General features: G+C 42.0%; 1 protein-coding gene across 1 annotated transcript; it reads right to left on the bottom strand.

Moving 5' to 3' along the window:
- Nucleotides 1–3,110: 3,110 nt before the first annotated feature.
- LOC124650379 (40S ribosomal protein S23) lies at nucleotides 3,111–5,362 on the bottom strand. Its single transcript, XM_047189910.1, has 4 exons — nucleotides 5,249–5,362; nucleotides 3,648–3,803; nucleotides 3,439–3,565; nucleotides 3,111–3,358 (listed from the first exon to the last, which is right to left on the bottom strand). The coding sequence occupies exons 1-4, from the start codon at nucleotides 5,251–5,253 to the stop codon at nucleotides 3,218–3,220; spliced, it is 429 nt and encodes a 142-aa protein (XP_047045866.1). The 5' UTR covers nucleotides 5,254–5,362; the 3' UTR covers nucleotides 3,111–3,217.
- Nucleotides 5,363–14,692: the final 9,330 nt, after the last annotated feature.

Raw genomic sequence — 14,692 nt, 5'->3', positions numbered from 1 at the left:
CATTTCTTAGACATGACCATGATTCTTTGTCTAAAAGAAACAAGGCAAACATTGGCCATCAGCCAGCTGTAAGGCGGGTTATGTTGCAAAAAGTTCTGCTGCAAAATGTTTCTGAATGTATATTTTTTCTGTGTATGTAGCATTTTCAAAAATGTGATATCGTTTTGAACTTTTTTCTGCAATACATCAAACATTTTACCTAACATATCCAACATTACAGGAACAATATGTAACATTACTGTAGTCTTTCTTTAGCCTATGTACAAAAATCATTGTAGTGTTTTGCCTGTACTAACACAACAAAAACGACGGATACATGTATCAAATTGCAACGATGTATGTGACCTTTCCAATGACCATGGAGTCACTGTCATGGCCGATTTGAGCTCTCTGTTGACAAATCCACCACACCCAAGGTCTGTTGGAGCGAGATCAGGTAAAACCCAACCAATCCAATCGTGGACTTCATCTCTTCAGTCTGTCCTGTGGATGGTATGCTCCCTTCCGAGCTATGCCATGGCCACCTCGCTATCGTCGATCTGCACCCAGAGAGGAAACATGGGAGCGGTGGTTGTGCTTAGCGGTGGGCATTCGGTCATGACCGACAATTTGGTTTTTGTATTTCAGTCTATTTTGAATTCGGTCATAAAAAATGAATATTAGATATTATTTAGTAAAAGCTGGCAACATTATAGATGTATTTTGGATATTTTTTCATTGCATACATTGTTATCATATGGTGGGAATAAATGTTGAACTAAACAAAAATGTAACAATCATAGAGAAGTTTGATCAACATTCAAGAATATGACATCTCACACACATCACACAATTCTAAACATCGGGACAGTCTCACGTAAAATTCGGTCTATTTGGTTACTTGGAAAAATGACCAAATTGACCAAACTAAATTTGGTCTATAAAATTTTCTACCTAATTTCTTTATCGGTCATTTCAGTCTCGGTCATTTCGGATTCGGTCTCGGTCTTGGGTCATCGGTTTTTTTGCCCACCGCTAGTTGTGCTGCTTTGCCCTCACCGCTGCAATGGCAGCAGGGGTAGCCACAGGGATGGCATCCAGGATCCGCGGCCAAGGGAGACACACGTGTCCTAAGCAAGGAGCCCACACGATAACAAGGTATTTTTTTTCCAAGAAACAAGCATTTTGCACATTTCTGAACTTAATAACTGTGACTCATAGAGCAAATCGGAGAGTAGAGTTTGTCCGGTGCATGTGCTTGCCATCGAATTCACATTGTTTCAGAAATCCCAGAATGAAAAATGTAGGTTTCATGCACAGGTGCCCCGTGCACTGGACTAAGTCATTTCTCAAGCAAATCGGCCTTAATGCTGGTTTCGTTTTTCATGCACAAAGGGTATTGCCAAAAGAGAGATGTACTTTTATTTTGAAAAGAAATATGAAAGCATATAATCTTAATTTGATTCACACTTTGATACACCAAATAACATGTGCATACTAAAATCAAACTAAACAACAGTTATAAAAAAACAAGACAACAGTACAACATATGCTTGCGCTACTCTACCGAAGGCAATCTATACCTAATAATAAAGGAGCTAAGGTTTCTGCCAAAAAGTTTCGTCAACGCTTTTTTTTGGACCGTTTTGCCCTCCCACTAAATCGCATAATACAGAAAACTGCCCTGGTACCGGTTCGCTCCGTCTTCTTTTTTTATCGCCGGGCTATTCCGTCCGTCCGAGCTGCGCTGGCTTCCGTCCGCCTCGAGCCGCGCTGATTGCTCTTCGTCAAGGCCCCCCGGATGTGCATCAATTAGTGGGCCGCAAGTCAATTTCGTTGGTAACAAAAATCACCGATGCACTTGCAGTCAACCAATTGAATCTGGTTCAATAGTACCACATCGCTACCTTACAATAAATACTGCCGGTTTATATACGTTCTAATTGGCATGAAAATTCAGCGAGGTGAATCAAGAAGAGCGGGAGCTTGGCCAATCGATTGGTCTGGCAAGTACCAGATGAAAGAGGGGAGCTCGGCCAGAGAGAAAGGTTGACCGACCGACCGTCTGGGTGGCAGGGGAGCTGCTCACGGACGGGTCCGAGACGGCGGCCGTCGGCACAAGAACAACAGGGTTGAGCGACCATCAGAGCTGCTCAGGGGCAGGTCCGTGCACTGAGACGGCGGCCGTGGGCGAGAGCGTCATGGGACGGGTTCGAGACGGGGCCCCGGGGCGAAGCAGCACGATTCGGGCGGGCCCTCAAGGCGCAGACGGCGAAGACGGGGAAGGGGAAGGCTGGGGTGCGTCGGTGAGCGAGAGAGAGGGCTCGCTCGGGACGAGGGGGCGTCCTGCTCCTCGAGCGACCGTGCGTGGAGGCGCTCGGCACAGGTGTTGTGGACTGGATTGCTTTTACAAAAGATGTGTCAGGGGGCGGAATAGAAAATGTCCAACAGTTGGTGCCTGGCTCTGGGTCGTTTTGGGCCTAGCCGGTTGCTGGGCTGTTCAAAACAATCAAAGGGATTTTCTCTTCTATTTGCTGGGCTGCTCACATATACTCATTTTAATTTCTCCAAAATCCTTGTACCAAATAATTTTTCTGAATACGTGATTATGCATCACGTCAAGATAACATCCAAAACAAGAAAAAAAAACAATCAGATCTAATCGTGTATCATACTTGAGAGAGATATGGACATAATGAGATGCATCGGTGCACAGAGGGTGCTTCGATGTTGTCAGTATGTCAACCTAAATGGTGCAGCATGACGCAACCTGTCTCAGCACGCAAGGTTGTATGTTGCCGACGAGTACTTTCTCTTTTCTCGCAGCAACGCGCGGGCATTGTCCTAGTCTTCTTAAAAGTTGAATAGTTTTACAATCCTCCTAGGAGGCAGGATACAGGTATGGGAACGTATCAGTGCACATAGCACAGGATAAAACATGTGCTTGCACTACACTACCGGAGGCAATCCTTTGTTTAGAACTAGCATCAGATACGTAATACAAACATAGCACAGGTGATAAGCCTCTCTAGAAAGCAGAGTAACAGGCATTCATATATCCAAATCACAGAAACAAAACTTCAATAGCAACTGTTGACAAAAGTGACAGCTGAGAAGGAACAACTCAAGCTAATACAACTTCAGGTTATATAGGACACTAAACATAGCAGGCAACTTTCCTCCTCAAACATCCCAAGCCTTAACAGTCCATTCCATCCTTGCCTATCAAAAGAGAAATCTAAGACCTGGGCTTCTCCTTCTTCTCCTTGAAGAGTGCAAGCAGCGACACACCAGATACCTTGACAACCTTGAACCTGACACCAGGAATATCTCCCACGGCGTGCCCCTTACGACCAAATCCAGCAATCAGCACCTCATCCTGAAGCATCCATGAAAAGAAAGAGGTTAGGTCAGTTACATATACTAGACATAACTAAGCTATGGATGAGGAACACATACGTTTTCCTCGATGTAGTTCAGGCAACCATCATTGGGCACAAAGGCAGCAATCTTCTTCCCGTTCTTCACCAGCTGAACACGAGCACACTTACGGATGGCAGAGTTAGGCTGCTTGGCCTCAATACCACTGAAATGGAGCAACTGCACATTAGCAAGAATACAGAACTAGAGATGAAAACAAGGGAACATGAATCTGCTCTTCAACATACATCTTCTCCAAAACAATGCCCTTGGCATGAGATGATCCAGCGAAGGGTTTCTTCCACTCATTGCCCAAGTGGCTCTTCTTGTATGCCTTGTCAGCCCACCTCTGGTTCCTGCGGTGGGTCTTGAGCTTGCGCCCAGCTCCCATACCACGTGTCTTACTGCAATGAGAATTCAATCATGTTCCCATTAGTTAAACAAAGCTCAGCAGTTAGATCATTGATGCAACCCTTTTACTTCTAACATGGCCAGTAGCATTGAAGTCTAACAACACAGCTACAGGAGATGCATGAATAGGAACTGTTCATGACATTGCTAAGTTGGACTACTGGCTATTTGTTGTAATCAACTACACATGTACACACATCCCAAAGAAAATTACAGAATAAAAACATATTACCGAACTGAAGTGCCGCATAGTGCATACTGTTAATATGGTCCGACCATTTCACATTGAATTCTAATCCAACTAGTGAACACATAAATTATACACAGCAATCACAACGACTGAGGACATAATCTAGACACTGTAAACTTTCAGAGCATCATAAAAAAAGCTACAAAAACTATTGGTACCAAGACAAAGCGACGAAGCAAGAGGCCATTATTAGTTAAAAAGGGATTTGTATTGTATGCTACCATGCACAACTTCCAGGGCCCAATCATTTGGACTTAGGATTCAGATTACACGGTGGCAACGAATTTATATCGCTTATGAATATGTTTAGCACTGACGTTGTATCTGATCAGCACTGGACCGTCATTAAGCTCAGTTTTCCACGCATCGTAACACAGGTCTCACGCTCCAAACCCTAGCATAAACCAGCATAAATCATATTCATGACATAGCTAAGTTGGACTATTGGCTATTTGTTGTAATCAACTACATGTACACACATCCCAAAGCAAATTACAGAATAAAAACATGTTACTGAACTGAAGTGTCGCATAGTGCATACTGTTAATATGGTCCGACCATTTCACGTTGAATTCTAATCCAACTAGTGAACAAATAAATTATAGGCAGCAATCACAACAACTAAGAGGTGGACATAATCTAGACACTGTAAACATTCAGAGCATCATTAAAAAAAAGCTACACAAACTATCGGTACCAAGACAAATCGACCAAGAACCAGGCCATTAGTTAAAAAGGGATTTGCGTTGTATGCTACCATGCATAACTTCCAGGGGCCAATCATTTGGACTTAGGATTCAGATTACACGGTGGCAACGAATTTATATCGCTTATGAATATGTTTAGCACTGACGTTGTATCTCCTCAGCACTGGACCGTCATTAAGCTCAGTTTTCCACGCATCATAGCGCAGATCTAACGCTGTAAACCCTACCATAAACCAGCCTAAATCATATGGTACTAATTCGCTTATGCTATTCAAACACCAAAGCACAAGAGATTCGATCACATAGGCACATAGCTACACGGAGTAAACACAGGAAGCAAGAATTGGGGAGCGGAGCAAAGAAACATCTCCATGATAGGGGCTTGTCAGGACTGATAAATCATCGCCGACGACGCCGAGAAAGGAAAAGGTGCGCTTGAAACGCACTACAATGAAGGAGGAGAAGGGATGTTAGCACGCACCCCATGATGGCGGAGGAAGGGACCGGGAGATCTCCGGTTGGGCGGAGCTCGGAGAGGTCGGGAGATCTCCGGTGGCAGGGGCTTCGAAGACGACGACGGCGGCGGCTGCGAGAAGAGTGAGGAGGGGAGAAGAGGGGAAATTTATAGCGGTGGGCGTTTAGGGTTTGCGTTGCTGAGATTCGTGCGGGCGTGATGGATCTGATTTCGTGGCCGTTCCCTGGATGGTGGGACCGTGGGAGCGGACCCACTGGATTTTTTTGTGTGTCTACCCCAGCTATACCTGAGCATTTCTCGGGCCGGGCCGGGCCTCGGGCTGGGCCGACCAAGGCCCGACGTGGAAAATCTTGGCCCAGGCCCGACCGTCGGGCCGGAAATCTTGGCCCAAGCCCGGCCCATCATAAGAAAATCTCGTCGGGCCTCGGGCCTCGGGCCGGGCCGCTTCCTTAAATCGCGCAAAAATCTGGCCCAGGCCCGGCCCATGCTGACCATCGGGCCAAAAAATCTGGCCCAGGCCCGGCCCACAGGCATGGTCGGGTCGGGCTTGGCCTGGGAATTTCGGGTCGGGCCGGGCAGCCCATGGCCAGGTATAGGTCCCCAGCTAATACATCTCGTCGAAAGTCGAAACAAAGCCCAAAATGTAGCCTTTTCAAGAGATTGCAACCATAGTTTAAAATAGCCGGCTATCTCATTTAGCCGCGATATTTTTTAAGGCTATAAAAGGCTATAGCGGGCTATTACATTTAACGGTATTTAATTTTTTTGAAATATTTCAGCCATATCTTACTAAAAAATACGAAACTATGATTCAAACACGATTCATGATACAAATTATTGAACTATTCAAAGTAAACAAGTATTGAACTATTCAACTCACAAGTTTTATCTAATCATATTGAACGCAAATTTCAGAAAACAAAAAATAAATAAGAAAAAAGGAGAAATTCAAAATACATGAGATTTAGCGGCTAAATTGGAGGCTAATTAGGGGCTAAATAGGGCTATATCCGGCTATTAACGGTTTTTTCTCATTTAGCCTATAAATGGTATAGCCGCAACGGTAGGTCTCCTAAAAGGCTATAGCCGGGCTATAGCTAGGCTATAGTTGGCTATTTGATTGCGATCATATTTTTTAACAGAAAAACAAAATGGATCATTCCATCATTTTGTTACCAACTTACAATGCATTTTTTAAGGAATGCTTTTATTTAACTAATAACAATGATATATCACGAATTACATGAGGTGACATAAAATCCGGAGGATCACCATCCCACACATGGGTATCATTTGAGCTATAAGAAATTTTTGTTAATTCTTGCGCCACTTGATTAGCATTTCTCAAACAATGATGAAAATGCACCTCAATCATCTAACCGGCTTTTAAGAAACATTCAGCTAAGACCATCACATATGGAGTCCAAACTTCGATCGCACCTTTACAACATAACTTTCAATGCTCTTTGAGTGTGTGGTTTGTCCCAAGTCCCACTTTAGTAGCCATTTCACGAAGCCTTGTTCTGTTGTATGTTTTTCCAAAATTGCGGTAAACATGAGAAAGTTAATCTACTACAATGAAACCTGATTAGAAATCCAAACAAATGCTAGTATTTGAAAAGTACACTCACGCTCATTTTAGCATTAGGCATGGTGAACACCACAAAAAACATGCCAACCAAACGTACAAACCAATGATACGCCACTATGTCAATCTAACTGGTGTCATGCCACCGTTAAAGATATTGTAATGGGAGGAGTGGACCTAGAAATCACATACTCACTCGATTGGGGAGGATAAAGAGCTCGACACGGATAGAGATGAACTGAAAGTGATTGGGCACCTACTGGTAGCACACCACACACAAAATTGACTTGTCACTCCCTCCTTTCCATCGCCACTTACTCATCCTCATGCATCTCTTGTTGCTCCGACGTTTCGTTGTCAAGCCACCACCTCATCTTCCTCATCCACCTTGATGACATGCTTGCTCGTCCACCACCATCAAGATATACAGTGTCAATACATGAAAAAGGGATGTTAGTGTTTTTGTTGTCGAGTTCACAGTCCGCGCCAACCAAAGCACCCTATATCCTTCTTCACTCTCTCACACCTTCGTGCTCACACGTCGCTCCTCCTCCTCCTCACATATCAAGCGGCTACACATTTGATCTTCAAGACAATGATAGTTTTACCAATCTACCAAAGACGAACACCACAATACCTTCAATACCATGGCTTGATGAGTGATACGTCTCCGACGTATCGATAATTTATTATGTTCCATGCTACATTATTGATGATATCTACATGTTTTATACACATTATATGTCGTATTTATGCATTTTCCGGCACTAACCTATTAACGAGATGCTGAAGAGCCAGTTGTTGTTTTCTCGCTGTTTTTGGTTTCGAAATCCTAGTAAAGAAATATTCTCGGAATTGGACGAAATCAACGCCCGGGGTCCTATTTTCACACGAAGCTTCCGGAAGACCGAGGGGGAAAGGAAGTGGGGCCACGAGGCGCCGCCACAACAGGCGGCGCGGCCCAGGTCTTGGCCGCGCGGCCCCGGCGTGTGGGGCCCTCGTGTGGCCCCCGCGTTGCCCTTCCGCCTACTTAAAGCCTTCGTCGCGAAACCCCCGCACCGAGAGCCACGATACGGAAAACCTTACCGAGACGCCGCCGCCGCCAATCCCATCTCGGGGGATTCCGGAGATCACCTCCGGCACCTCGCCGGAGAGGGGAATCATCTCCCGGAGGACTCTTCACCGCCATGGTCGCCTCCGGAGTGATGAGTGAGTAGTTCACCCCTGGACTATGGGTCCATAGCAGTAGCTAGATGGTTGTCTTCTCCTCATTATGCTTCATTGTTGGATCTTGTGAGCTGCCTAACATGATCAAAATCATCTATCTGTAATTCTATATGTTGTGTTTGTCGAGATCCGATGGATAGAGAATACTATGTTATGTTAATTATCAAGTTATTACCTATGTGTTGTTTATGATCTTGCATGCTCTCCGTTATTAGTAGAGGCTCTGGCCAAGTTTTTACTCTTAACTCCAAGAGGGAGTATTTATGCTCGATAGTGGGTTCATGCCTCCATTAAATGCGGGACGAGTGACAGAAAGTTCTAAGGTTGTGGATGTGTTGTTGCCACTAGGGATAAAACATTGATGCTATGTCTAAGGATGTAGTTATTGATTACATTACGCACCATACTTAATGCAATTGTCTGTTGTTTTGCAACTTAATACTGGAAGGTGTTCGAACCTGAAGGTGGACTTTTTAGGCATAAATGCATGCTGGATAGCGGTCTATGTACTTTGTCGTAATGCCCAATTAAATCTCACAATATTTATCATATCATGTATGTGCATTGTTATGCCCTCTCTATTTGTCAATTGCCCGACTGTAATTTGTTCACCCAACATGCTTTTATCTTATGGGAGAGACACCTCTAGTGAACTGTGGACCCCGGTCCTATTCTTTACATTGCATACAATCTACTGCAATTGTTCTTTACTGTTTTCTTGCAAACAATCATCTTCCACACAATACGGTTAATCCTTTGTTACAGCAAGCCGGTGAGATTGACAACCTCACTCGTTTCGTTGGGGCAAAGTACTTTGGTTGTGTTGTGCGGGTTCCACGTTGGCGCCGGAATCCCCGGTGTTACGCCGCACTACATCCCGCCGCCATCAACCTTCAACGTGCTTCTTGGCTCCTCCTGGTTCGATAAACCTTGATTTCTTTCTCGAGGGAAAACTTGCTGCTTGTGCGCATCATACCTTCCTCTTGGGGTTCCCAACGAACGTGTGAGTTACACGCCATCAAGCATATTTTCTGGCGCCGTTGCCGGGGAGATCAAGACACGCTGCAAGGGGAGTCTCCACAATCCAATCTCTTTACTTTGTTTTTGTCTTGCTTTACTTTATTTACTACTTTGTTTGCTGCATTATATCAAAACACAAAAAAATTAGTTGCTAGCTTTACTTTATTCACTGTCTTGCATTCTATATCAAAAACACAAAAAAAATTAGTTACTTGCATTTACTTTATCTAGTTTGCTTTATTTACTACTGCTAAAATGTCTACTCCTGAAAATACTAAGTTGTGTGACTTCACAACCACAAATAATAATGATTTCTTATGCACACCTATTGCTCCACACTGCTACTACGACATAATTCTTTGAAATTAAACCTGCTTTACTAAATCTTGTTATGCGAGAGCAATTTTCCGGTGTTAGTTCCGATGATGTTGCTGCCCATCTCAATAATTTTGTTGAATTGTGTGAAATGCAAAAGTATAAAGATGTAGATGGTGACATTATAAAATTAAAATTGTTTCCTTTCTCATTAAGAGGAAGAGCTAAAGATTGGTTGCTATCTCTCACCTAAGAATAGTATTGATTCATGGACTAAATGCAAGGATGCTTTTATTGGTAGATATTATCCCCCTGCTAAAATTATATCTTTGAGGAGTAGTATAATGAATTTTAAACAATTGGATAATGAGCATGTTGCACAAGCTTGGGAAAGAATGAAATCTTTGGTTAAAAATTGCCCAACCCATGGATCGACTACTTGGATGATCATCCAAACCTTTTATGCAGGATCGAACTTTTCTTCGCGGAACCTATTGGATTCAAGCTGCTGGAGGTACCTTTATGTCCATCACTCTTGGTGAAGCAACAAAGCTTCTTGATAATATGATGATTAATTACTCTGAATGGCACACAGAAAGAGCTCCACAAGGTAAGAAGGTAAATTCTGTCGAAGAAAGCTCTTCCTTGAGTGATAAGATTGATGCTATTATGTCTATGCTTGCGAATGATAGGACTAATGTTGATCCTAATAATGTTCCGTTAGCTTCATTGGTTGCTCAAAAAGAACATGTTGGTGTGAATTTCGTTAAAAATAACAATTACAATAATTCTAGGCCATATCCTGCTAATGGTAACTCTTATGGTAGATATGTTTCACCTAATGAGGAAAAGATGTTAGAAATTGAAAGATTCACCAAGAGCTTTATGCAATCACAATATGAGAAAAATAAATTGTTTACTAAAACTATGAATGAACAATCTACCTTGTTGAAGAATATAGGAAATCAACTTGAAAATCTGAATATGGAGATTTACGGGTTGCAAACTAAACTTGCAAATGCTGAAAACCGAATCTCGTACATGTCTGCGTCACAATCTTCTTTAATTAATAAAATGGTTGCTAAACCTGAGGATATTGAAAATAAAATTGTTACTGCAGCAAATGCCATCCAAGTTAGAATTAATGAGAATATAAGATTGATGGCCGAATTGCATGCTAGGTGGGAAAGAGAAGAAAATGAAAAACTTGCTAAAGAGAATAATGTAGCTAAAGTTTGGACTATTACCACCACTAGTAATGTTAATGATTCACATGTTGCTGCACCTCCTACTATCAATGGTAAAATAATTGGTGTTGGCAATGTTACCACTCCTAGTGCAAAGCGTGCAAAATTGCCTGAAACTGCTGAAACTGCCTGTGATAAAACTGCTGAATTTTTTTCCAACATTGGGGATGATGATCCCATTGCTTTAGATTATAATGGTTTGGATTTTGATGATTGCCACATCTCTGAAGTTATAAAGTTTTTACAAAAACTTGTTAAGAGTCCTAATGCTAGTGCTATAAACTTGGATTTCACAAAACATATTACAAATGCTCTCATAAAAGCTAGAGAAGAGAAACTAGAACGTGAAGCTTCTATTCCTAGGAAGTTAGAGGATGGTTGGGAGCCCATCATTAAGATGAAGGTCAATGACTTTGATTGTAATGCTTTATGTGATCTTGGTGCAAGTATTTCCGTTATGCCTAAGAAAATTTATAATATGCTTGACTTGCCACCATTGAAAAATTGTTACTTGGATGTTAATCTTGTTGATAATGCTATAAAGAAACCTTTGGGGAGAATTGATAATGTTCGCATTACCGTTAACAATAACCTTGTCCCCGTTGATTTTGTTGTCTTGGATATTGAATGCAATGCATCTTGTCCCATTATATTGGGAAGACCTTTTCTTCGAACTCGTTGGAGCTATCATTGATATGAAGGAAGGTAATATTAAATATCAATTTCCTCTCAAGAAAGGTATGGAACACTTCCCTAGAAAGAGAATGAAGTTACCTTTTGATTCTATTATTAGAGCAAGTTATGATGTTGATGCTTCATCTCTTGATCACACTTGATACACACTTTCTGCGCCTAGCTGAAAGGCGTTAAAGAAAAGCGCTTATGGGAGACAACCCATGTTCTTACTACAGTACTTTTATTTTATATTTGAGTCTTGGAAGTTGTTTACTACTGTATCAACCTCTCCTTATCTTAGTTTTGTGCATTGTTGTGCCAAGTAAAGTCGTTGATAGTAAGGTTCATACTAGATTTGGATTACTGCGTGAAACAGCATTTCTTTGCTTTCACGAATTTCGACCTGCCTCTCTGTAGGTAGCTCAGAAAAATATGCCAATTTACGTGCGTGATCCTCAGATATGTACACAACTTTCATTCAATTTGGGCATTTACATTTGAGCAAGTCTGGTGCCTCAATAAAATCCGTCTTTACGGACTGTTCTGTTTTGACAGATTCTGCCTTTTATTTCGCATTGCCTCTTTTGCTATGATGGATGAATTTCTTTGTTCCATTAATGTTCAGTAGCTTTGTGCAATGTCCAGAAGTGTTAAGAATGATTATGTCACCTCTGAACATGTGAATTTTTATTATGCACTAACCCTCTAATGAGTTGTTTCGAGTTTGGTGTGGAGGAAGTTTTCAAGGATCAAGAGAGGAGAATGATGCAATATGATCAAGGAGAGTGAAAGCTCTAAGCTTGGGGATGCCCCCGTGGTTCACCCCTACATATTTTAAGAAGACTCAAGCGTCTAAGCTTGGGGATGCCCAAGGCATCCCCTTCTTCATCGACAACATTATCAGGTTCCTCCCTGAAACTATATTTTTATTCCATCACATCTTATGTGCTTTGCTTGGAGCGTCGGTTTGTTTTTGTTTTTGTTTTTGTTTGAATAAAATGGATCCTAGCATTCACCGTGTGGGAGAGAGACACGCTCCGTCGTTGCATATGGACAAATATGTCCTTAGGCTTTACTCATAGTATTCATGGCGAAGGTTGAATCTTCTTCGTTAAAGTGTTATATGGTTGGAATCGGGAAATGCTACATGTAGTAATTCTAAAATGTCTTGAATAATTTGATACTTGGCAATTGTTGTGCTCATGTTTAAGCTCTTGCATCATATACTTTGCACCCATTAATGAAGAAACACCTAGAGCTTGCTAAATTTGGTTTGCATATTTGGTCTCTCTAAAGTCTAGATAATTTCTAGTATTGAGTTTTGAACAACAAGGAAGACGGTGTAGAGTCTTATAATGTTTACAATATGTCTTTTATGTGAGTTTTGCTGCACCGGTTCATCCTTGTGTTTGTTTCAAATAAACCTTGCTAGCCTAAACCTTGTATCGAGAGGGAATACTTCTCATGCATCCAAAATCCTTGAGCCAACCACTATGCCATTTGTGTCCACCATACCTACCTACTACATGGTATTTCTCCGCCATTCCAAAGTAAATTGCTTGAGTGCTACCTTTAAATTTCCATCATTCGCCTTTACAATATATAGCTCATGGGACAAAATAGCCTAAAAACTATTGTGGTATTGAATATGTACTTATGCACTTTATCTCTTATTAAGTTGCTTGTTGTGCGATAACCATGTTCCTGGGGACGCCATCAACTCTTTGTTGAATATCATGTGAGTTTCTATGCATGTCCATCTTGTCTGAAGTAAGAGAGATCTACCACCTTAATGGTTGGAGCATGCATATTGTTAGAGAAGAACATTGGGCCGCTAACTAAAGCCATGAATCATGGTGGAAGTTTCAGTTTTGGACACATATCCTCAATCTCATATGAGAACACTAATTGTTGCCACATGCTTATGCATTAAAGAGGAGTCCATTATCTGTTGTCCATGTTGTCCCGTATGGATGTCTAAGTTGAGAATAATCAAAAGCGAGAAATCCAAAATGCGAGCTTTCTCCTTAGACCTTTGTACAGGCGGCATGGAGGTACCCCATTGTGACACTTGGTTAAAACATGTGTATTGCGATGATCCGGTAGTCCAAGCTAATTAGGACAAGGTGCGAGCACTATTAGTATACTATGCATGAGGCTTGCAACTTGTAAGATATAATTTACATAATTCATATGCTTTATTACTACCGTTGACAAAATTGTTTCATGTTTTCAAAATAAAAGCTCTAGCACAAATATAGCAATCGATGCTTTCCTCTTTGAAGGACCATTCTTTTTACTTTTATGTTGAGTCAGCTCACCTATCTCTCTCCACCTCAATAAGCAAACACTTGTGTGAACCGTGCATTGATTCCTACATACTTGCATATTGCACTTGTTATATTACTCTATGTTGACAATATCCATGAGATATACATGTTATAAGTTGAAAGCAACCGCTGAAACTTAATCTTCCTTTGTGTTGCTTCAATACCTTTACTTTGATTTATTGCTTTATGAGTTAACTCTTATGCAAGACTTATTGATGCTTGTCTTGAAGTACTATTCATGAAAAGTCTTTGCTTTATGATTCATTTGTTTACTCATGTCATTACCGTTGTTTTGATCGCTGCATTCATTACATATGCTTACAATAGTATGATCAAGGTTATGATGGCATGTGATGTCTACGGGTGCTTCTATTCTTGTAGACAGTGTTGGGCCTCCAAGAGCAGAGGTTTGTAGAACAGCAGCAAGTTTCCCTTAAGTGGATCACCCAAGGTTTATCGAACTTAGGGAGGAAGAGGTCAAAGATATCCCTCTCATGCAACCCTGCAACAACAAAGCAAGAAGTCTCTTGTGTCCCCAACACACCTAATAGGTGCACTAGTTCGGCGAAGAGATAGTGAAATACAGGTGGTATGAATATATATAACACTACAAGAAAAGTTGCCATGGCCGACGAAGTTGAAGTCGCGCCGTGGTTGCTGGTGTACCATGGCCGACGATTTTGGTCCCTCCGTGGTGCATGTCAAAACTTTTTTTTCTCGTTTTTGAGGCCACCTAGCCCGACGAAAGCGGCCAAAACGTCGCGTATGGTGGCCCGGACGTGGTGCATCGCGAATTCTCGGGTTCGCCGGCCGAGTCAACGCAAATCCGCACCGCCGAGGGATGTAGGGCCCGGATGGCAGCCTCTCCGGCATTGTTTTTTTTCTCGATCGCGCCATCTCGTTCAACGTTCTCCGATCGAGCCGTTTATGATGCGAGATCATGGGTCCCGCATGTCATCCTCTATGAACCAAAATTCTTTCTATTCTTGGATTTTTTTGACCCCCGATTTCTGGCTACTTCCTTTTTCTTTGATCCCTTGCCGCCTTG

The sequence above is a fragment of the Lolium rigidum genome, chromosome 4, assembly GCF_022539505.1.
Source record: "Lolium rigidum isolate FL_2022 chromosome 4, APGP_CSIRO_Lrig_0.1, whole genome shotgun sequence".
Classification (NCBI taxonomy): Eukaryota; Viridiplantae; Streptophyta; class Magnoliopsida; order Poales; family Poaceae; genus Lolium; species Lolium rigidum.
Note: the sequence above shows the minus strand (reverse complement) of the source record. Positions and strands in the feature narration are given on the sequence as shown.